Source organism: Protopterus annectens, chromosome 3.part0 (genome assembly GCF_019279795.1).
Source record: "Protopterus annectens isolate FY-2018-M chromosome 3.part0, PAN1.0, whole genome shotgun sequence".
NCBI classification, from domain to species: Eukaryota; Metazoa; Chordata; order Ceratodontiformes; family Protopteridae; genus Protopterus; species Protopterus annectens.
In genome coordinates, this window is record NC_056731.1 from 1,854,369,747 (window position 1) to 1,854,387,028 (window position 17,282).

General features: G+C 44.0%; 1 protein-coding gene across 1 annotated transcript in view; it reads left to right on the forward strand.

The window, feature by feature from the left end:
- The window catches only part of LOC122797213 (5-hydroxytryptamine receptor 3A-like), a 270,737-nt gene extending 253,786 nt beyond the window's left edge, over window positions 1-16,951 (forward strand). Inside the window, exons 5-6 of the mRNA XM_044066044.1 lie at window positions 16,407-16,617; window positions 16,734-16,951. Of these exons, the coding sequence (XP_043921979.1) occupies window positions 16,407-16,617; window positions 16,734-16,951 (429 nt within the window). The remainder of the gene's footprint in view (window positions 1-16,406; window positions 16,618-16,733) is intronic.
- The last annotated feature ends 331 nt before the right edge of the window (window positions 16,952-17,282 follow it).

The following is a 17,282-nucleotide window of genomic DNA, read 5'->3' on the forward strand; positions in this document are numbered from 1 at the left end:
GTCCATGTTTCGAGGCTGAAAGGTGTGGAATGAGTTATAGCCTGGTAGCGCAGGGGTGCTTTCTGCCTCTTTAGAACTGGTCTTCATTACAGTACAGATGTCAGTGTTCTCCCTTTTGAGGAGTGCATCTTGAGATTTAGACTTTTAGTGTTGAGCTACATGACCCTCAGATTGCATTTATTTATAGCTGTTATGGTGGTAATTTGGTCTTTGGAACACCACCTAAAAAGGCAGTATAGGGGTGGCAAGAGCCTTAGCCAGTACCTGGAAACCCAGGGGTGATAGATGCAGACCATCTCTGGCAAATCATCGAGGTCTGTCAATCATGTCATCCCAAGCAGACAGATACTGGATCCCCTTAGAATGACACCAGAAACTTATCAGTTGTTGAAGTCAGTCATTTTTTGTTTGTACTGCGGTATCATTCTGGGTGAAGGTGAGATACTGCTCAGGGCTAGTGTCATACCTGCCTGGGCCACATATTCCAAGAGCTCCACCATGTCTCTTTTCATGTAGTCCAGGGAGGTGCGTCTCAGGTCATTCACACCCACATAGACAATGACAGAGTCGTACTTGTACTTATTGTAGAGTGACCTGAGTGAGTGTGTTATGTGTCGGATTCTGGCACCTAATAGACAGCTGACTGTTACCTTCTCCTTATTCAACCTAGTCAGTGGGGCATCTGTGTGCCTCACTATTGAGTCACCTATGATTAGTGTATTGGGCAAGGCATTTAGTCTTAGGGGCTTAGGTTGAGGGGCACACTGGAGATGAGCTATGTGTCTTGTGGTTTGTGCTGTGTTGTGGTGGTGTGTGTTTTGGTCTTGGAAGTCTCTGCAGTTTGGGTAAATTTCTATTGAGAGCCTCCGCGAAGGGTGTGTGATTTGTGTTTTTATGTGAGAGCTGTGATAGTGGGTGTGCTGGAGGGCTATGTGTTCCATCTGGTATGGTGCAGGTGTTGACCTTCTCTTCTTGACCAGCTAGTCCACTCTTGGCTGGGGAGTGCATAGGTTCCAGTTTGGTGATATAAGTGCATCTCTCACAGGTCTGAGTGTTGGGAGGCAAGAGGAAAGGTTTGTCTGTGTACATGAGGCAGTTGCTACACTGCCTCAGAATGCCCAAGTGCACTAGGTTAATAGGAGAAAGCACAGGGAACTGTCCTTTAATCATGCCAGGAGGGGGTGGTCATAACTATTAAATACTGGAGCTATTTCCCTGAAGGGCGACTAGTGCTGATGGCACTTAGTTGTGCCACAATAGTTGCTACAAAAACCTGTTAAAGTGCAAAGCGATTAGGCTATTTGAAGTGCAAGAGTGAAAGAACTAGCAAGATCTAAGGGAAAAACTGAAGAGCAGACTTTCTGATGCCAGTAATAGTTTACCTTGGCTCAGAGCCGCTGCACAGAGCTTAAACAACTGCAAACCTGGGCTTTTAAACCAGAAAGTTGAAAGGGATGGAAAAACTGCCCAAACAGCCAATAAACTACAATTTCTGCACCAGAAACAACTCCCACTCCTCTTGTGGTAGATAGGCTACCTAGTGCTTACCACTTCCACTGGTAACCTAGAAGGCTTCCCTCCAACACAGAAAGGCTTGGGGGCTCAGAAGCTTACAGACAGTCCTGGATACAGCAAATCTGTATGTAGACTAGTTACAGGAAAGGCAGGAAACAAGCTTAAAACTTTTTTTTAAGTAAAGTGGAAAGGGAGAAAAGAGAAACAGAAGATAATTCAAGGTTAAGAAACTAAGTGGGTTGGCCTTCTCAGATGTTCTCTCTGTATTAGGTAGAATGAGCTAATGATACTAGACTGGGGAGGAGTGTCCCAGATCATATTTACAGTTTGGGCGGGCAACTGCAAAGCCACCAATTATAACAACAAGACACCAATAGGGAGGGAAGGAAAGTGTATTACTACTACAGCTACTAGCTACACTAGTTTAGGCAGAAAACACTACAGAAATGTTTATCACAGCAGAAAAACTGCAGTGAGCCACTAAATGAAAGTTTTAAACAAATAAAGGAGCAAGGAGACTCTAGAGAATGCTTTTAAGTGCAAACAAATCAGTTATATGATACACTCCTTGGCAGGAAATCAGAACAACAAACAGATGCTTAACAAATGGAGAAAATTTCCAGTTAATACCTTTCACGCAGTGAAACTAGCTAAAAAAGCTTTATAAACAGTGTGACAGTAAAAACCTTATTTATCAGGCCCTGTAAGGCAGACTGTTTTAGTGGAACCGTGCAGATTAGTTTAGAGTAATAAAATACAGTGCAAGGTATGTAGCAGACAATAAAAAGTGCTAGAATAAGCAATAACTAGTTAAAATAAGCAAAAAAAAAAAAAAACAGGATACTTATTGTTATATATCACAGATCAGAGTTGTGGTCAGTGCCCCTTCTCCGCTCAGCTCAATGTGTATAGCATTATGTTGTGGTATTTCCTTGGTGTAGCTCATGGCTTAGAGGGCCCAAGATTTAGGCACATGCCTACCAGATAGAGTTCTAAATTATTAAGTAGTTGGTGGTACTATAGGCATTTGTGCCCTTAATTATTCAGCTCACATGCTCTAACTTCAGTCAGCTTTTTGGATCATAGTTTGTCCAAGTCCACCAAGCTCTGAATTCAATGTCAGTAAGTCCAGAGAAGATATTCTTTTCAGATTAACTTTACTGGGATTTTATACAGGTGCTGTACCTTCAATTACAGTAATACTGGCAAGGACTGAATGATATAAGGACAGGATAGCCTGATTATGGCTTTTCTTTTGTATTGACAAGGTCAGCCAAACTATTCTAGTGTCATCCAGTGGAAGGCTTCATCTGAGAAGACTCCCATGACATCACACAGGTTCTCCAGAAGAAGGGTAAAGTACTGTCAACTGTTGATGGTGTATAGAGCCATCATTCTCTTCTTTCACTGGTCGACTTCCCAAAACCCCAGGAGAAAGAAGGCTTTTGTTCATGGATTCAAATATCATGCATGAAGCTTATTCTGTAATCATAGAAGTCCATCATGTGTTGGCTGTCATGCTTATTTATTGTTTATTTCTTAATTTATTTCATTCATGTGTTAGTCGTGTATAAACACACATAACACAAGCCTGTTTTCAGGGTGACCTGGGAGCAGTGTAATGCTAATTGACTTGTGCAAGAGTCACACAATAGGTAAATGGGCTGCTTTTATGACTTTGGTAAACACACACAGGTGAGAGATTAAATTGCTTATCATTGTCCCTCAATCTTTAATTTTGGTGTCATGTTCATGATTTTACCATTTCTCATAATTTATAATCTTTTCGCTATTGATACTAAAAGCGTGATCACTTCTACTTTCTCTCTCTCTATTTTTTTTTGTATTTATTTATATATACATTTATATCTACCTCTGTCCATCAGAGACATGAGAACCAGTGTAAATTTCTATTCCCCATCCACTGGTCTAGGTTGCACTTAAATTGGGTAGTGGATAAACTCAGCTTCACATGGATGGGAAGCCTGTTCCACAGAAGGGGCAATCTCTGTGACATGTATCTGTCTCTCCAGCATATTCTGTTTGTCACAGACAAACTTCAGGTCCATAGAACTTGTATTACTGGTACTGTTTGATTTACGAATATGCAGGAGATTCATGTGTGGTCTTTGCGGATGCCTTGTAAGCCAGGCATAGATTGCCCCTCAGCAATCTGTAGGAGACTGAGTAGAAGGAAAGGGCTTTAAGGCATTCTGGGTAAGGCGTGTTTGTTATGCCTTACCCAGAAGCTATTCCTCTTGTAAGGAACCTTTGAGGTCACTCTAGTTGCTGCACGTGCCTGGTCAGGTACATACCGAAGATAGCATTGTACTCCATGACTGGTTTTATAAGGGCAGAGTACAGTGGTATAATGACCTCTTTGGATCTAGATGCCTTTCCCTTAATTATAAGTTGCACAGCATATACTTATTTCCTCACCACTGTGGCCATGTGGTGTTTGTGAAGGTAAGGCTACTGTCTATGTGTGTACCCAGATATCTGACCACTGGGTCGACTCTTGTGGTGTACTAGCAACATGGTAATTAGCCAGGATTGTTGACTTCCCAGAGGGTACAATTATGCATTTCTCAGCATTGAGTTTATGACATGGCTTTGGCACCGTTTGTTAGGCGGCGGTAGACCTTCCTGAAGAATGCTACTGTCTAAAGAGGAGCCAGTGCTAACCACCAGCTTGTAATCATCTACAGACTTATTCAGCCATAAACCTTCAGCATTTGCTTCTACTTCAGAGAAATTGATGCCAAAAAGGAGCAGGCCAATTAGTGACTGGCCTCTTGATGGAGGTGGTCTCACTTATTTTGACCTCTTGGGTAATATCAGTGCGCCAGTAGGCTATCTAGTGAGTGGTAAAAGGATTTATTCCTAATTTAGTGAGCTTGTCTATAATGTCTGAGTGAGGCTTTTTATTAAAAGTCTTGGCCAGGTCAAGGTAAGCTGTATTCAGAGTATTACCCTCATTCATTGCTTTGGTGACCCTCTCAAAAAAGGCCAACAGATTGTAATAGGCACAACCTTCCTTTAACCATGCTGAACTGTGATGGGTCCAGTATTTTCAGGTTACTTATGTCCTCATTTATCATGTCCTTGATGATTCTTTCTATAGCCATACATGTAAGGCTGATCAAAATTATGGGCCTGTGGTTATCAGGATTAGTGTTTGGACCGCCTTTGTGTAGGGTAATGAGTGTAGCCATTTTCTGTTCCATGGGCAGAAGGCCTGACTGTAGGATCCAGTTGAAAAGTGATTCAAGTGGACCAGACAGGTCATGTTTCATGCTATTTAACAAGCATCCTGGAATGTTGTCGGGGCCCATTGTTGCAGTGATTTTTGGCCTTGGAAAGTGCATTGACCTGTTCCCTAGTAATGGTTGGGGGGTTTGTAGTGTGCAGTATTTCCTGTGGACTTTCAGGAGGCTGGGGGGAGAAATGTGAGCTGAACCTGTCAGCCAAAAGGTTGGCAGTGGCCTCTAGTTTAGTGTGGGGGATATCATTGACAATAACTTCTGCACATTGTTGCTTATTTCCCTTGAGGTTACAGACATAGCTTTGTGGTTGTTCTTTGCCTGAGAATGTATTTTTTCTTCAAATTTTGCCTTTGAACTATTAAATAACTGTCTTTGCTGCCTGTTTAGATTGGTCATGGGGCTTTTAGTATGTTGGACTTTGTTCCTCCTACGCTTGGCCAAGATTTTTTTTTTAATTTGTTGTATAACCGATAGATATTGTGATTCCACCAGGGTGGGCTTGTCTTTTGAGTTTCTTATTCTTAATACAACTGGGCACAACTCGCTTTATACAACTATCAGTTTGGCTGTGCAGGGATTTTGTAAATAGCTCAGCATATGCTATGGTGTTTAGTATGTTTGGGGGTGCTTGGAATTTAGCCATGGTTTGCTTATTAGAAGAAGATTTGCCTTGGAATAATTGCTATAGGTTTTTGGTTTCACTGGGTCCCCAAATTTATTTTTTTATTTTAAGCAATGCTGCCTTATGGTCAGATCTGATGAGCAAGGACATTACATTGGATGAGGAACATCACTCTCCCATGTTTGAGTACAAGGTCAAGGATGTTTGTAACCCTGCTAGGAGAATGGACCAACTGTTTTAGGGTGTTGGTATTAATGTAGTTTAGGAATTTCTAGGCTGGTACATTAGAAGTGGTGCAGGATTCCCAGTCTATAGTTATTACATAAATTCAGCAGACAAAATTCAGGTTCGTAGACAGTGTGTTCGCCTTTCATTTTAAACTGCCTAGCATCAAGTCCCAATTAATTCCCCTCACCTGTGTTTTAACGCGGAGATAAGACTGTAATTACACCATTAGGAATGCAGGCTGTATGGTCAGAAGAGCACTTGTTCTGCTATTCATTTTAGACTGCCTAGCATAAAGCCCCAATTGCTTCCCCTCACCTGTGTTGTGATGCTGAAATCAAACTACAATTACACCATCCTCAGTGCGGGCATTAGGGTCGGAGGAGCGTTCATTCTGCTATTCATTTTAGACTGCCTATCATCAAGTCCCAGTTGCTTCGCCTCACCTGTTTTGATGCTGAAATCAAACTGCAATTACACAGTGAGGAACATGGGCTACAGGGTCGGAAGAGCACTTGTTCTGCTATGTGTAAATGCTAAGCTTTTGTCAGCTGTTACCTACCTACCCTAAAATGCTCAATTAGTTTCAGCTGATATTTTTAACTTAAAAACTTGTAGTAATGAACAGAAGCTGGAAGTGGCTTACACACTAACTGGGAAACGGTCTCTCTTCCAGTCCATTCTTTCCACTAAATTAGGATTTTTTTTTTATTTAACTTCCCAGCCACCTAATTATCCTGTACACATCTAAACTATACTCACCCATATGTTCTCAAATAGAATGTTTTAAGTTTCCTGACTCAGAATGTAACATAACATGTATAGCACAGAATTGCTCAGAACCACACCAAGAAGTAGTCTTCAATTTTAAGTGCAAAAGCAATAACCAAATGCTTAACTGAAAATCTGCAACAACTGGAAAGGCCGCAGAAATACCTCACAAAGAGGATTACCGGCCTCAAACAGATGCCCTACGCAGACCGTCTCAAAAAACTCCAGCTTTACTCCGTCGCATATCGCCTACTCAGAGGTGATCTCTGCCTAACATACAAAGCTATGTCAAACCCAGAGCTGTTGGACATGCTCAACTTAAAGAAATCCCAATCCTTCCAAGCTACACGCTCTAGGGATCTAAACCTTGTCACCACAATAAACAGAACATGCTGGAGGGATAGATTCCTGTCCCAGAGACTTCCCATACTCTGTAATAAACTACCTATCTATATCAAGCAAAGCTCCTCATTAGCACTCTTCAAGAAAAATCTTGATGATTGGATGGGAAATAGGAAATTCACCCCGGGGATCACCTCTGTGGCTCTGCTCAACAGTGGCACAGGAAAATAATTTTCTTGGGTGACAAAAGCCAGGGTACCTTTTTGGCTGGGCTTGTATAGGCCCCAGGGCCGATAGCCTAGTACCTACCTATGAACCTATGATGCTATCCATGTCATTATTGATTATGGATGGCGCTAGGATCTGACCTTGGATCCAAGCTGGGAAAAGTGAGTGACAGCTCCTTCCCTCCCCTTACTTCCTGTTACCCACAATTCTCAGATCTTGTTTGCCGCGATTGTGAATGGTTGTGTTCCTGCTGCTCGAGCTCAATAGTAACAGATAAGTGCTATTTTTCTAGGGTTCTCTCTGCCTTTTTGCCTCCCTTCCTTCTGGTTAGTAAGAGTTTTCTTAGTTTAGTGTAGTCCCCCCTCCCACTAGTTAGCTTTCTCTGACATCAGGGTTGTCTTCCCGCCCTTTTCCCTTTCTCTCTCCTTGTTTCAGTGAGATTTTCTTTGGTGTGAGTGAGTGTGGACTGTTATGGTTTAAAAACCTTTGGGTTTCAGGAGCTGCTCCTCTTGCAGTCACAAGCTTGCACCCGCAGACATGCATGAGGACTGTGTCTACTGTCTAGGAGAGGCCCATTTGGAGATTGAGTGCAACATTTGTGCTGATTTCAATCCACGGGCTCTCCTAGACCATAAAAACAAACTTCTGCCCAAGGGGCTGGCTTTAGGGGGCCCCTTGGTCTTGGGGTCTCCCTCCAGAGCTCCCTCGGATCCCAAGAGGAAGCACTCTTCCTGTCTGGATCCCGCAGCAAAACGGCCCAGGCTCTTGGATCCAAGTACTCCGGATCAAAGTCCAGCCTCTGGGGCTTCGGCTCCAGGCACTTCAGCTCTGAAAGCCTTGGCTCCCACTGCCAGATCCGACTTCTCTCAGGCGGGCAGGTCATCCGATCTGATCGATGGTTTGAGGTCTCCCTCTGCTCTGACCTTCCTTGTCAGATCCATTGGTTCAGTCCCCAGCTCATTCGGATCTGTCTGGTCCTTCGGGTCCAATGGTTCCATTGGATCCGCTTGTCAAAACTGACTCTCCAGCCCCCTACAAGTCTTTGGATCTGAAGGGCCCTAGTAGGTCCTCTTCCAGGGATCATAGGCTTTCTACTCACTCAGGACATTCCTCAGCTTCTTCTCGGTCCACCAGGAGTCTTCTCCTGTCGGATATGGACCAAATGATGAGGGGCTTTCTCAAAGCCCAAATGGAACTCTGTCTGCTCCCATTCCCCAGCCATGTGCCAAGGGGTGCTTCACCCACTCCTGCCCTTCTCTCCTCCCACCTGACTCCTGTGACTTCAGTGCCCCAGAGTCAGAACTTGCTGAAGGAGAGGCAGTTGATGTCTGGTAGTACCCCCACTCCCGCACCTCCTGGGTCCTTGGTTGGGTCAGCTCATTTGCCTGCTGGGTCGACTTTGCCTCATGCCCGAGAGATCCGTGGAGGTCACCGTGGGGGGGGGGGGTCCAGTCCACAGTTGTTGGATAATTCCCTCCCCATAGGGCCTTTGGCCTTGGATAGCTCGGGCCCGATATCTTCCGGGGAAGTCAGTACTGTGCCTGGGTCTCCCCTCCCACCCCACTTGGCTGCTTCTGGTGCAGAGTAGGGTGGTGGGACATAGTCCAGTCCCTCCGCCTTCTAGGCAATAAAGAGGACCATCTCCGGTTGGTCGGCGGCCTCCTCTTCGACTTTAGACCCTACTTTATCTGGTTCCATTTTGGGCAGTAAGCCTGCATCTTTGGTCTGGGGTTAACCTGCCAGGATAGCCTTCAGAGGATCATTACCCCCATTGGGGTCCCCTCCTCCTCCATATCCTCCCCAGAGCTCACGGTGGAGGAGCCTCCTTGGAAGAGGTCATGCAAGAGGAAACAACAAGACTGCCCTCGGAAGTGTCTAACAGATGATGCAGATTTCGATGAAGGGGACAAGTCCCCCAAACTACTTCCTGAGGAGATGTCCTTCAGTGACATTCTGGAAATCCTTAAAGAGCGAGGCAGTTCATCTCCCCACAACCCCATCCTCCGAGGAATCTGAGTTCCTGAAGGCATTTGGGGCGGGCTCATCTACTTCCTGGGTGTTTCCCCCTGCGAATGAGTCAGTCCAGCTCATGGCCAGCAGGGTGTGGAAGGAGCCGGACACAGCTGAACCGTTGCCCAAGTGGGATAAGTTTCTCACCTTTTTGGAGTAAAGGCGTACCCATGGATGCTATTGTGCTTGCCGCAGCCACCAAAGAGGAACTAGAGGAACAGAGCTCTTTGGTCCATCCCCCTAACAGGGAGTCTAGGGTGATAGACTGTTGCGGGAAGCGGGTGTACGCCTCAGCCACGTTCGGACTGAGGACGACAAACTATATGGCACATTTTACCTGGCTGCAAAGGGATTTGGTTTTGGAACTCTCCTCTTCCCTTTCAGAGTTGTTGCCTCCGGAGAGCCAAAAGGTGACTTCTCCAAAGCTATCCACTCTTACTTCTCTAGTTAATGCATCGATGAGGTTGATCACTAACTTCAGTGAGGCCACCTCCCAAGCGATGGGTACAGGCATTGCCATCAGGCACCATGCCTGGCTTCACCTTTGCGGATTTGGGAACAACTTTAAGGCATCCTTCACTAATGCCCCATTCAATGGGTCCACTCTTTTTTTGTCCCTCTGTCAAGGACGCATTGAACTGCAGCAAGCAGGAGATTAAGACCTTGTCAGTGGTTGGGATCACGTTTTCTACTCCCCAATGGTTCTTGTCTAAGACTCAGAGGGTTAGTAAGAAGCTGTGGTTCTGCAGGACAACAGTCTTCCTCCCAGGATGCTCTGCAGGAGTCCTCTTCTTCTGGCCGGGGAAGGGGATTTGATGACCGGTGCCACCCCAGGGGGCAGAGGGGTTCTGCAGAAACAGGGCTTCTGAGAACCCTTCTTGGACAAGTCCTAGCAGTGCTCCTGAAGCACTCCCCAACTATACTACACTGGAGGCAGTCGGGAGTCATATTTCCCTGCATCCACCAGCCTGGGCAGATGTCTCCATAGACTAGTGGGTTCTAAACATCGTGTCCAGGGGTTACTTCATTCTCTTCAAACACCCTCCTCCACCACAGATGTCACTCCCAGATGTCCCACCCCGCCAAAGGGAGTTGACTCTCTTAGAGGTGCATGACCTCCTTCAATAAAGGACTATCCAAAAGGTCCCAACAGGACAACAAGGATCCTGGACTTACTCTTACTTCTTTATAGTGCCAAAAAGAACAGGCGACCTGCATCTCATTCTGGATCTCAGCCAACTGAATCTGTCGGTAAAGAAGTCAAAGTTCCAGATGGTCACTGATCAGTCCATTCTGCCGCTTCTGCACAAGGACTATTGGATGTGCTCAGTAGATCTCAAGGACGCATACTATCACATAAAAATAGACAGATGCTCCAGGAGATTCCTGCGCTTCCAGTTGGGCTCAGTCATTATCAGTTCAGAGCCCTGGCTTTCGGTCTCACCTCAGCCCCCCGGGTGTTCACCTAATGTATGGTAGTGGTTGCAGCCCATCACTGGCTGCAGGGATTTCAGGTCTTTCCATACCTGGACGATTGGTTCCTTATGGCTCCCACAAAAGCATCGCCTTTCCCTAGCCATGGATTTCACTATAAGCCACTTTCAAATTCTAGGCATTACTGTCAACTTTCCCTGCTCCCATGTCAGAGACTAGAGTTCATAGGAATGATTCTCGACATGGTGTCAGAGACTGAAGCCCTTTCCCAGCACAGAATAACAACAATCCAGGAGCACATCTTCTCACTTCTGGATCGGGACAGTGTCCCAGCCCATCTCATCCTACAGGTTCTTAGGTTGATGGCAGCAGCCATTCAGTTAGTCCCCCTCACCAGGTTTCACATGCGCGTGCTCCAGTGGACTCTGGCGGTGCAATGGTCGGTTTGTCTTCACCCCATGTCAACCTTGATTCAAATCTCTCTGGCCTGCAAACATTACCTGACCTGGTGGGTCCAGACCAAGGATCTCCTGTTGGGGAGACCCTTTTGCCTCCCGCAACCCCAAGCCACAGTGACCATGGATGCCTCCCAGTTGGGGTGGGGGCATTTCTAGGGAAGGATGGTCCAAGGCATGTGGTCCCTGTTGGACACCAAGTTTTACACATCAATGTCCTTGAGATGAGAGTGGTCCTACTAACACTGCAAGCCTTCCAGGACTTCCTCCCAGTCGGGATGGTGGCATTTCAGACATGGCTGTGGTTTAGTATATCAGCAAGCAAGGGGGGACACTATCTTACCCTCTGTGCCAAGAGGTCAATAGAGTTTGGAATGGGCAATGGCCTCTGGCCACTTTCTTCTTGCAACACATATTCCCAGTGATTCTAACGTGCTAGCAGACAAGCTGAGCAGGACCATCCTGAGCCCCCACGAGTGGTCCCTGAAACAGCCAGTGGCAGATCGGATCTCCCATCGGTGGGGATCTCTGTGCTGCAACCTGTTTGCTTCTACAGCCAATTACAATTACATCACATCCTTTGCCCTGATCCCCATTTGGGGGAGTCCCCCAGAGATGCTCTGATTCACGATTGGCTGCCAGGTCTCCTCCATGCTTATCCTCCAACTCCCCTTATTCCCAAAGTTCTGCAGCAAGCCCATCGCCTGAAGGCTCAACTCATCCTCGTTGCCCCCTTTTGGTCTCTAAAGACATGGTTCTCCTTCCTCTGGTCTCATCTGAAATATCCGCCTTGGATATTAGATACAGTTCAGAATGTTATCTCCCACCCATTGTCACTTCCCCTCCCGACCTGAAGTCCTTGACGCTGAAAAATTGGTACCTCCAGTTCTGGTAATCGTCAGCCGGACAAATTTGCCTTCTCCAGTGAAGGACATTAGCCTTCCAGAAGACTTCTACTAAAAAGGTTTATTCCAGCAAGTAGAAGAGATTCTGTATTTGGGCATGTCAGAGGGACATGGATCCCTTTTCAGCCCCGGTTTCCGATATCTTGCCCTTCCTCTCTTATGTTTTTCAGCAAGGGGCAAGTTTTAAGACGATTAAGCTCTAGTTGGCAGCTATATCTAACTTTCATTTGGATGTAAGCCCTGTCTTCTCTTCTAGGTTATGCAAAGCCTTTCTCAAAGAGGTCTTCTTGCTTAGGCCTCCCTTCAAAGACCCCTCTCCTCCGTGAGATCTTACCTTGGTGCTGCAGTCCCTGCCACCTACCCCCTTTCGAACCTGCTGCAACATGTGACATCAAGTTTTTATCTTGGAAAACAGTCCTTTTGTGGAGGCGCAGCCACCAAAAGAGTCTCCGAGTTACAAGCGCTTTGTATAAAACCCCCTTTCTTGGTTTTCCATAAGGATAGGGTTTCCCTCAGAACCAATCCTTCCTTCATTCCTAAGGTGGCTTCGGAAACTAATCTAAACCAGTATATCCAATTCCTTGTCTTTTTCCCAATTTGAGGACTGAGAAATTTTGAAAATCAGATCAGCTCTTTGTGGCCTTCCTCTCAGACTAGGAGAGTCAAGGCAATTTCCAAAGTGTTCATCTCTCGCATAGTTTCTTGCATAGACCACATTTATCAGATCAGTCATAAGGATCTTCCCAGATCTCTTAAAGCTCACTCTACTAGGTCAATGGCTGCATCTCTGGCCTTCTGGGCCAGGACTTCCTTAGAATACATCTGTGCTATGGACACTTGGTTAAACCCCCATACCTTTGTATCTCACTACAAGTTGGATTTGGTATCTAGGGATAGGGCCTCGTTTGGTTCTTCTGTGCTCTGGCATGTCCTTCCTTGAGACCTCGTAGGATTTTGAGTAGCTGAGGACTCTGACCAATCCATGATCAATAATGACATGGATAGCATCAGATAAAGAGTTATGTACTTACCATAATTTGGAATCTGTGCTGTCCAGTGTCATTATTAATCACGTTTCCACCCTCGGTCCCCCTCCTTCTGGTGACCAAGAGAGACTTAAAGCTGTGTCTTGTGGGTATGTGGCCTGATTACCGGGATGAGATTAGGTCCCGGTTGGGACTAGTATCTAGCAAACTCTATCTGAGGATTGTGGGTAGCAGGAAGTAAGGGGAGGGGAGGAGCTCGAGCTCAGGAGCTGTTGCTCACTTTTGCCGGTCTGATCCTAGACCCGTCTGTGACGAATAATGACACTGGATAGCACAGATTCCAAGTTATGGTAAGTACATAACTCTTTATTCGTAAAGTAGCAGAAAGTATGCTAAGAACTAAGCCAGCATGGGAATGGAGAAAGGAGATTCTGCCAGTAGGGATTCCTGCAATTAAAGGTACAGAGAATAGGCAAGAGGGGGCTGGAATTTACTGGAAGAATCTGGCAAAGGAACCAAGGTATTAGGAACAAATTGTTAGAGAGGGAAAGGTAATATAATAGGAAGATGTCCAGAAGGCAGTTGGACTGCAGGCTAGAGATTGCCTCCCTATCACGGATTGACAGAGTATAGGCAAAGAAAAAGGGATAGGGGAATCCTAAATGAAAGACCTGCACTGGTTGAGTTTTTAGTTGAATCTAGAACAGACATTGCTGTTAAAGGGGTAATTAGTAGGGCATATTGCACTGTAACTATAGAAATCCATCAGAGGAGATCAGAGAAGATTGGGAAGAGAGATTAGATAAGCAATTTGCGAAGAAACAACAATGGGAGGACATATGTACGACTACCAAATATGCAACAAAATATAGACAATTTAGGAAGTGTTTGCATAGGTACATTTGTACCCCAAGCAGACTACAAAGAATTTTCCCACAGGTAGATGGCAAGAGGAGTTGTAATGGGGAAGAAACAGGTACCTGGGAGCATATGTTCTCAGAGTGTAATGCGGTGCCAGATTTTAACAATTTGCTACAGAGTACTGTGTCAGAAATACTAGGTGAACAAATGAGGATAATAAAGAAGATGATATTTCCAGAAAATCCGTTACTGGAAAATGGAAACCAAAGTCTAAACCAATGCAATAGAGATAAAAGAACAGGAAGTAGGATCTTTAGAGAAGGATACAAGTAAATCACATAGAAGAAATTGGAAACTGTGGGCACAATATATGCAGAAAAATATTTTGGAGGACGAGTGAGGTTTAAAATAATGCAGGATTTGAGCAATGTATGAATGTTGGTATGATTATATTCTGTAGAACAATATGGGCCGGATTCATGAATGTCTACACCAAGTGTACACAATGTGTATTCAAGAACATCCCTATTTTCTGGGCTGTCTGTTAACTCAAAAAGATCATATTAGGTTTATATATAGTCTGCACTCTGTGGCAACTTGTATGAATCCCCTCGATATTAAAAAACGCAAGAAAATGGGTCTGTCAGTTATTCGAATGCTTAAAATGGCGAACGTTATATGGTTGGGACCATATGTTCGACATTTCAAATGTAAGTGGGGTGGTGTGGGGGCTGCAGGGGGGCTTGCCCCCCTGCTCCCACTGTTAGTGTATGTTTTTCTTTTTTTTTTTTTTTTTTTTTTATTAGATATTCGAACTTCCAAATATTGACCATATGGTCTCAACCATATGGTATTCGACATTTTGGAAGTTCGAATATTTGACATAGACCCAAGAAAATTGGTAGGAAACTAATATTAGGAAGAAGGAGGTGTGAATTATGCTTGTGTTGTCTGTTCGCTCACAACAGTGTGTACTTAGTGTACACTTATTGTAAGGATTCATGAATCTGGCCTTATATGTGATGTATAATGTTTGTAAATTTGAACTTGTTAATATGGTTTGATTACTCTTATATAAATATAACTTTGCCTGTGTTACAAGTGGTAATTCAATAAAGGTGTTCATGAACAAGACAAGACTACTGTGAAATTCAAGGCCAAGCTCATTTGCAGTCTAAGTTTATATTACAGAATAAAATGAAAAATTTGCTATCATACAGAGAATCCAAACTGAAGTGAATAACAATACAGTACTGTCGAACCAATATTTAGCTGTTAGTCAGTTTCGAGTTCTAGTTATTCCTTAAGACCCCAACTTAGTTTTAACTCGTTGAGCCCTAATTCGCAAAGGCTGATGTATATTTAAGGCCAAAGAACAAACATATCAGCATTAATATCAACAGATAATTTTTTTTGCCAGTGATGTGCATTTACATGAAACCAACCCAGGTATCAGTTTACTCTTACATAATACAGGATCAGAGCTGTAGTTAGCTTTTTTGGTCAGTCCGTAAAAGGAGCATTTAAACCCATTCAGTAGGGCATGGATTTTTCTCCACCACTTGGCTCAGTAATGCTATATATAGTTTATAGCAGATTGCACTGGAGAGGATATAGAGGTACTGGTGAAACTGAATATGTAAAGGGCCAGCAACATATCTCTAAACATCTTAACACATGATTTCTGGACAAAGCCAGAAATAATGGGGAAACAAAGGCCAAAAATAAGTATGATTTTTAAATATAGCTGCAACAAACCTAAAAAGTTTAAGATGTTGCATTAGCTTGCAGTTTTAAAGGGTATACAGTCTAAAACTCGAATGTCTATCGGTGTTTAGAGACTTCAGTCCTCAATGATTTGCCAGAAAACCACAAATTTTATGAAGAACAGACCAAAATATGAGGTAAAAATCTGGACATTCTGCAAAAATCTGGACAGTTGAGAGATATGGCCAACAAAGAAAGAAGTTTAGTAGAAAGCCAAGTATATTTGATGCTCAGTGAGATGTATGATACGAGTCTGTCGTTAGTTATGGAAGATATGCAGTGTTGATGGCTAAGTGTGTGTGTGTGTGTGTGTGTGTGTGTGTGTGTGTGTGTGTGTGTGTGTGTGTGTGTGTGTGTGTGTCTGTGAAATGGTGTTTAGCTTCTTATACAAATATTAGATTTCCAGCTTTTTGTCTATTGACTTTTTCAGTCACATATGTTAAGCATGTCCTGGGATTTTGTAGTGCTGAGGTTCAGTTTATGAGCATGTTTTGAAGGACAGCACAGAAGATTATGGTAGTGAGCTGCTACTAAACTTCACTCTGCAGTTTTCAGTGTAATCCATCAGTCTTCAGTTCGCTACTTCATGACTTTGAAGAAATCACCTTGTTTGGTGTTTGCTCTTAGTTAACCCCCTCAAAAAGGTACTTGCACATGCTTAACATATATAAAAAGTCAGCTTCAATGACCTGAAGGTCAGAAGAGAGCTGCCTGTACAGGAAGTAGAGCAGGCTTTAACACATAAGTGGTCTGGTAGCCAGCCATGTTATTTGGTATGCAGTGTCTTGTATTTTGCTAAGGTGGTATAACTTTATACTACCACCAGTAAAATCAAAATTTGCGTTTCCAGGTCTATTGTACCAGTTGTCTTTTATATTTGGCTTGTGTGGCTGACACTGAACTGCACTGTCAGAAAAAATAAGAACTACATTGGATTTAATGCAGAAATCAAAGTGAAAGTTGAAGGCAGAACACCCCAAGCCTTTATTACTATTGCTTTTTTTTCTTACTTGATGCAGGTTTCAATCCGTAGGCACCCCCTCTTCTATGTAGTGAACCTTATAGTCCCAAGTGCATTAGTGATGGTCATTGATATCACAGGATTCTTTATCCCACCAGAGAGCGCAGAGAGGATTTCCTTCAAAATGACATTGCTGTTTGGATATACAGTTTTCCTGGTCTTGGTGAATGACATCCTTCCCCCATTCAAGGATGCCACACCTATGATGGGTGAGTCAGCACTTAGTAGATGGTCTCCAAGCACTATATCAGTAGATGTAACAATTCAATAAGATTTACTAGAATGTGTAACATACACTAAAACAAGTTTTCTCCCTATGTTTCAGGTATCTATTTTGTAGTGTGCATGGCCTTCCTAGTGCTCAGTGTAGCAGAGTCAGTGTTATTGTTTGCAATTGTGAAGCCAACACTCCTGCAAGAAGCTCCTCCAGAGTGTATCTTGAGATTTGTCTCCCGACTGTGCAGGTCTGCAAACTCAGAAACCAAACTGATACAGAGCAAGCAAAAGGAAGAGGATAATATTGCAAAGAAAGGTGAGCTGTGACAAATAAAGGTACGGATGAAGATGATTGTTTAAAGAACACGCTGTGTGTGCCACAGGAGACATTGCCAGATATTTTGTATATTAGACAGTCCCTGCAATTCCATCTTGCAATAAAATACAGTTTACAAAGAAGCACTAAACAATTGTCTTTGGATTTGGATAATAATGCAGTTCACTACTTAGTGTCAGGAATCTTAACGGAAAGTGCTTAAGCTTGAGGCTGTCCTGTAATTTGAAAGCATTCCTCTATGCGTTACACAGACATGGTTTCAGAGCAATGGAAGCACTCCCTTTGTTCTTGAGTACAATACCTAGCATATCTTTAGATCTG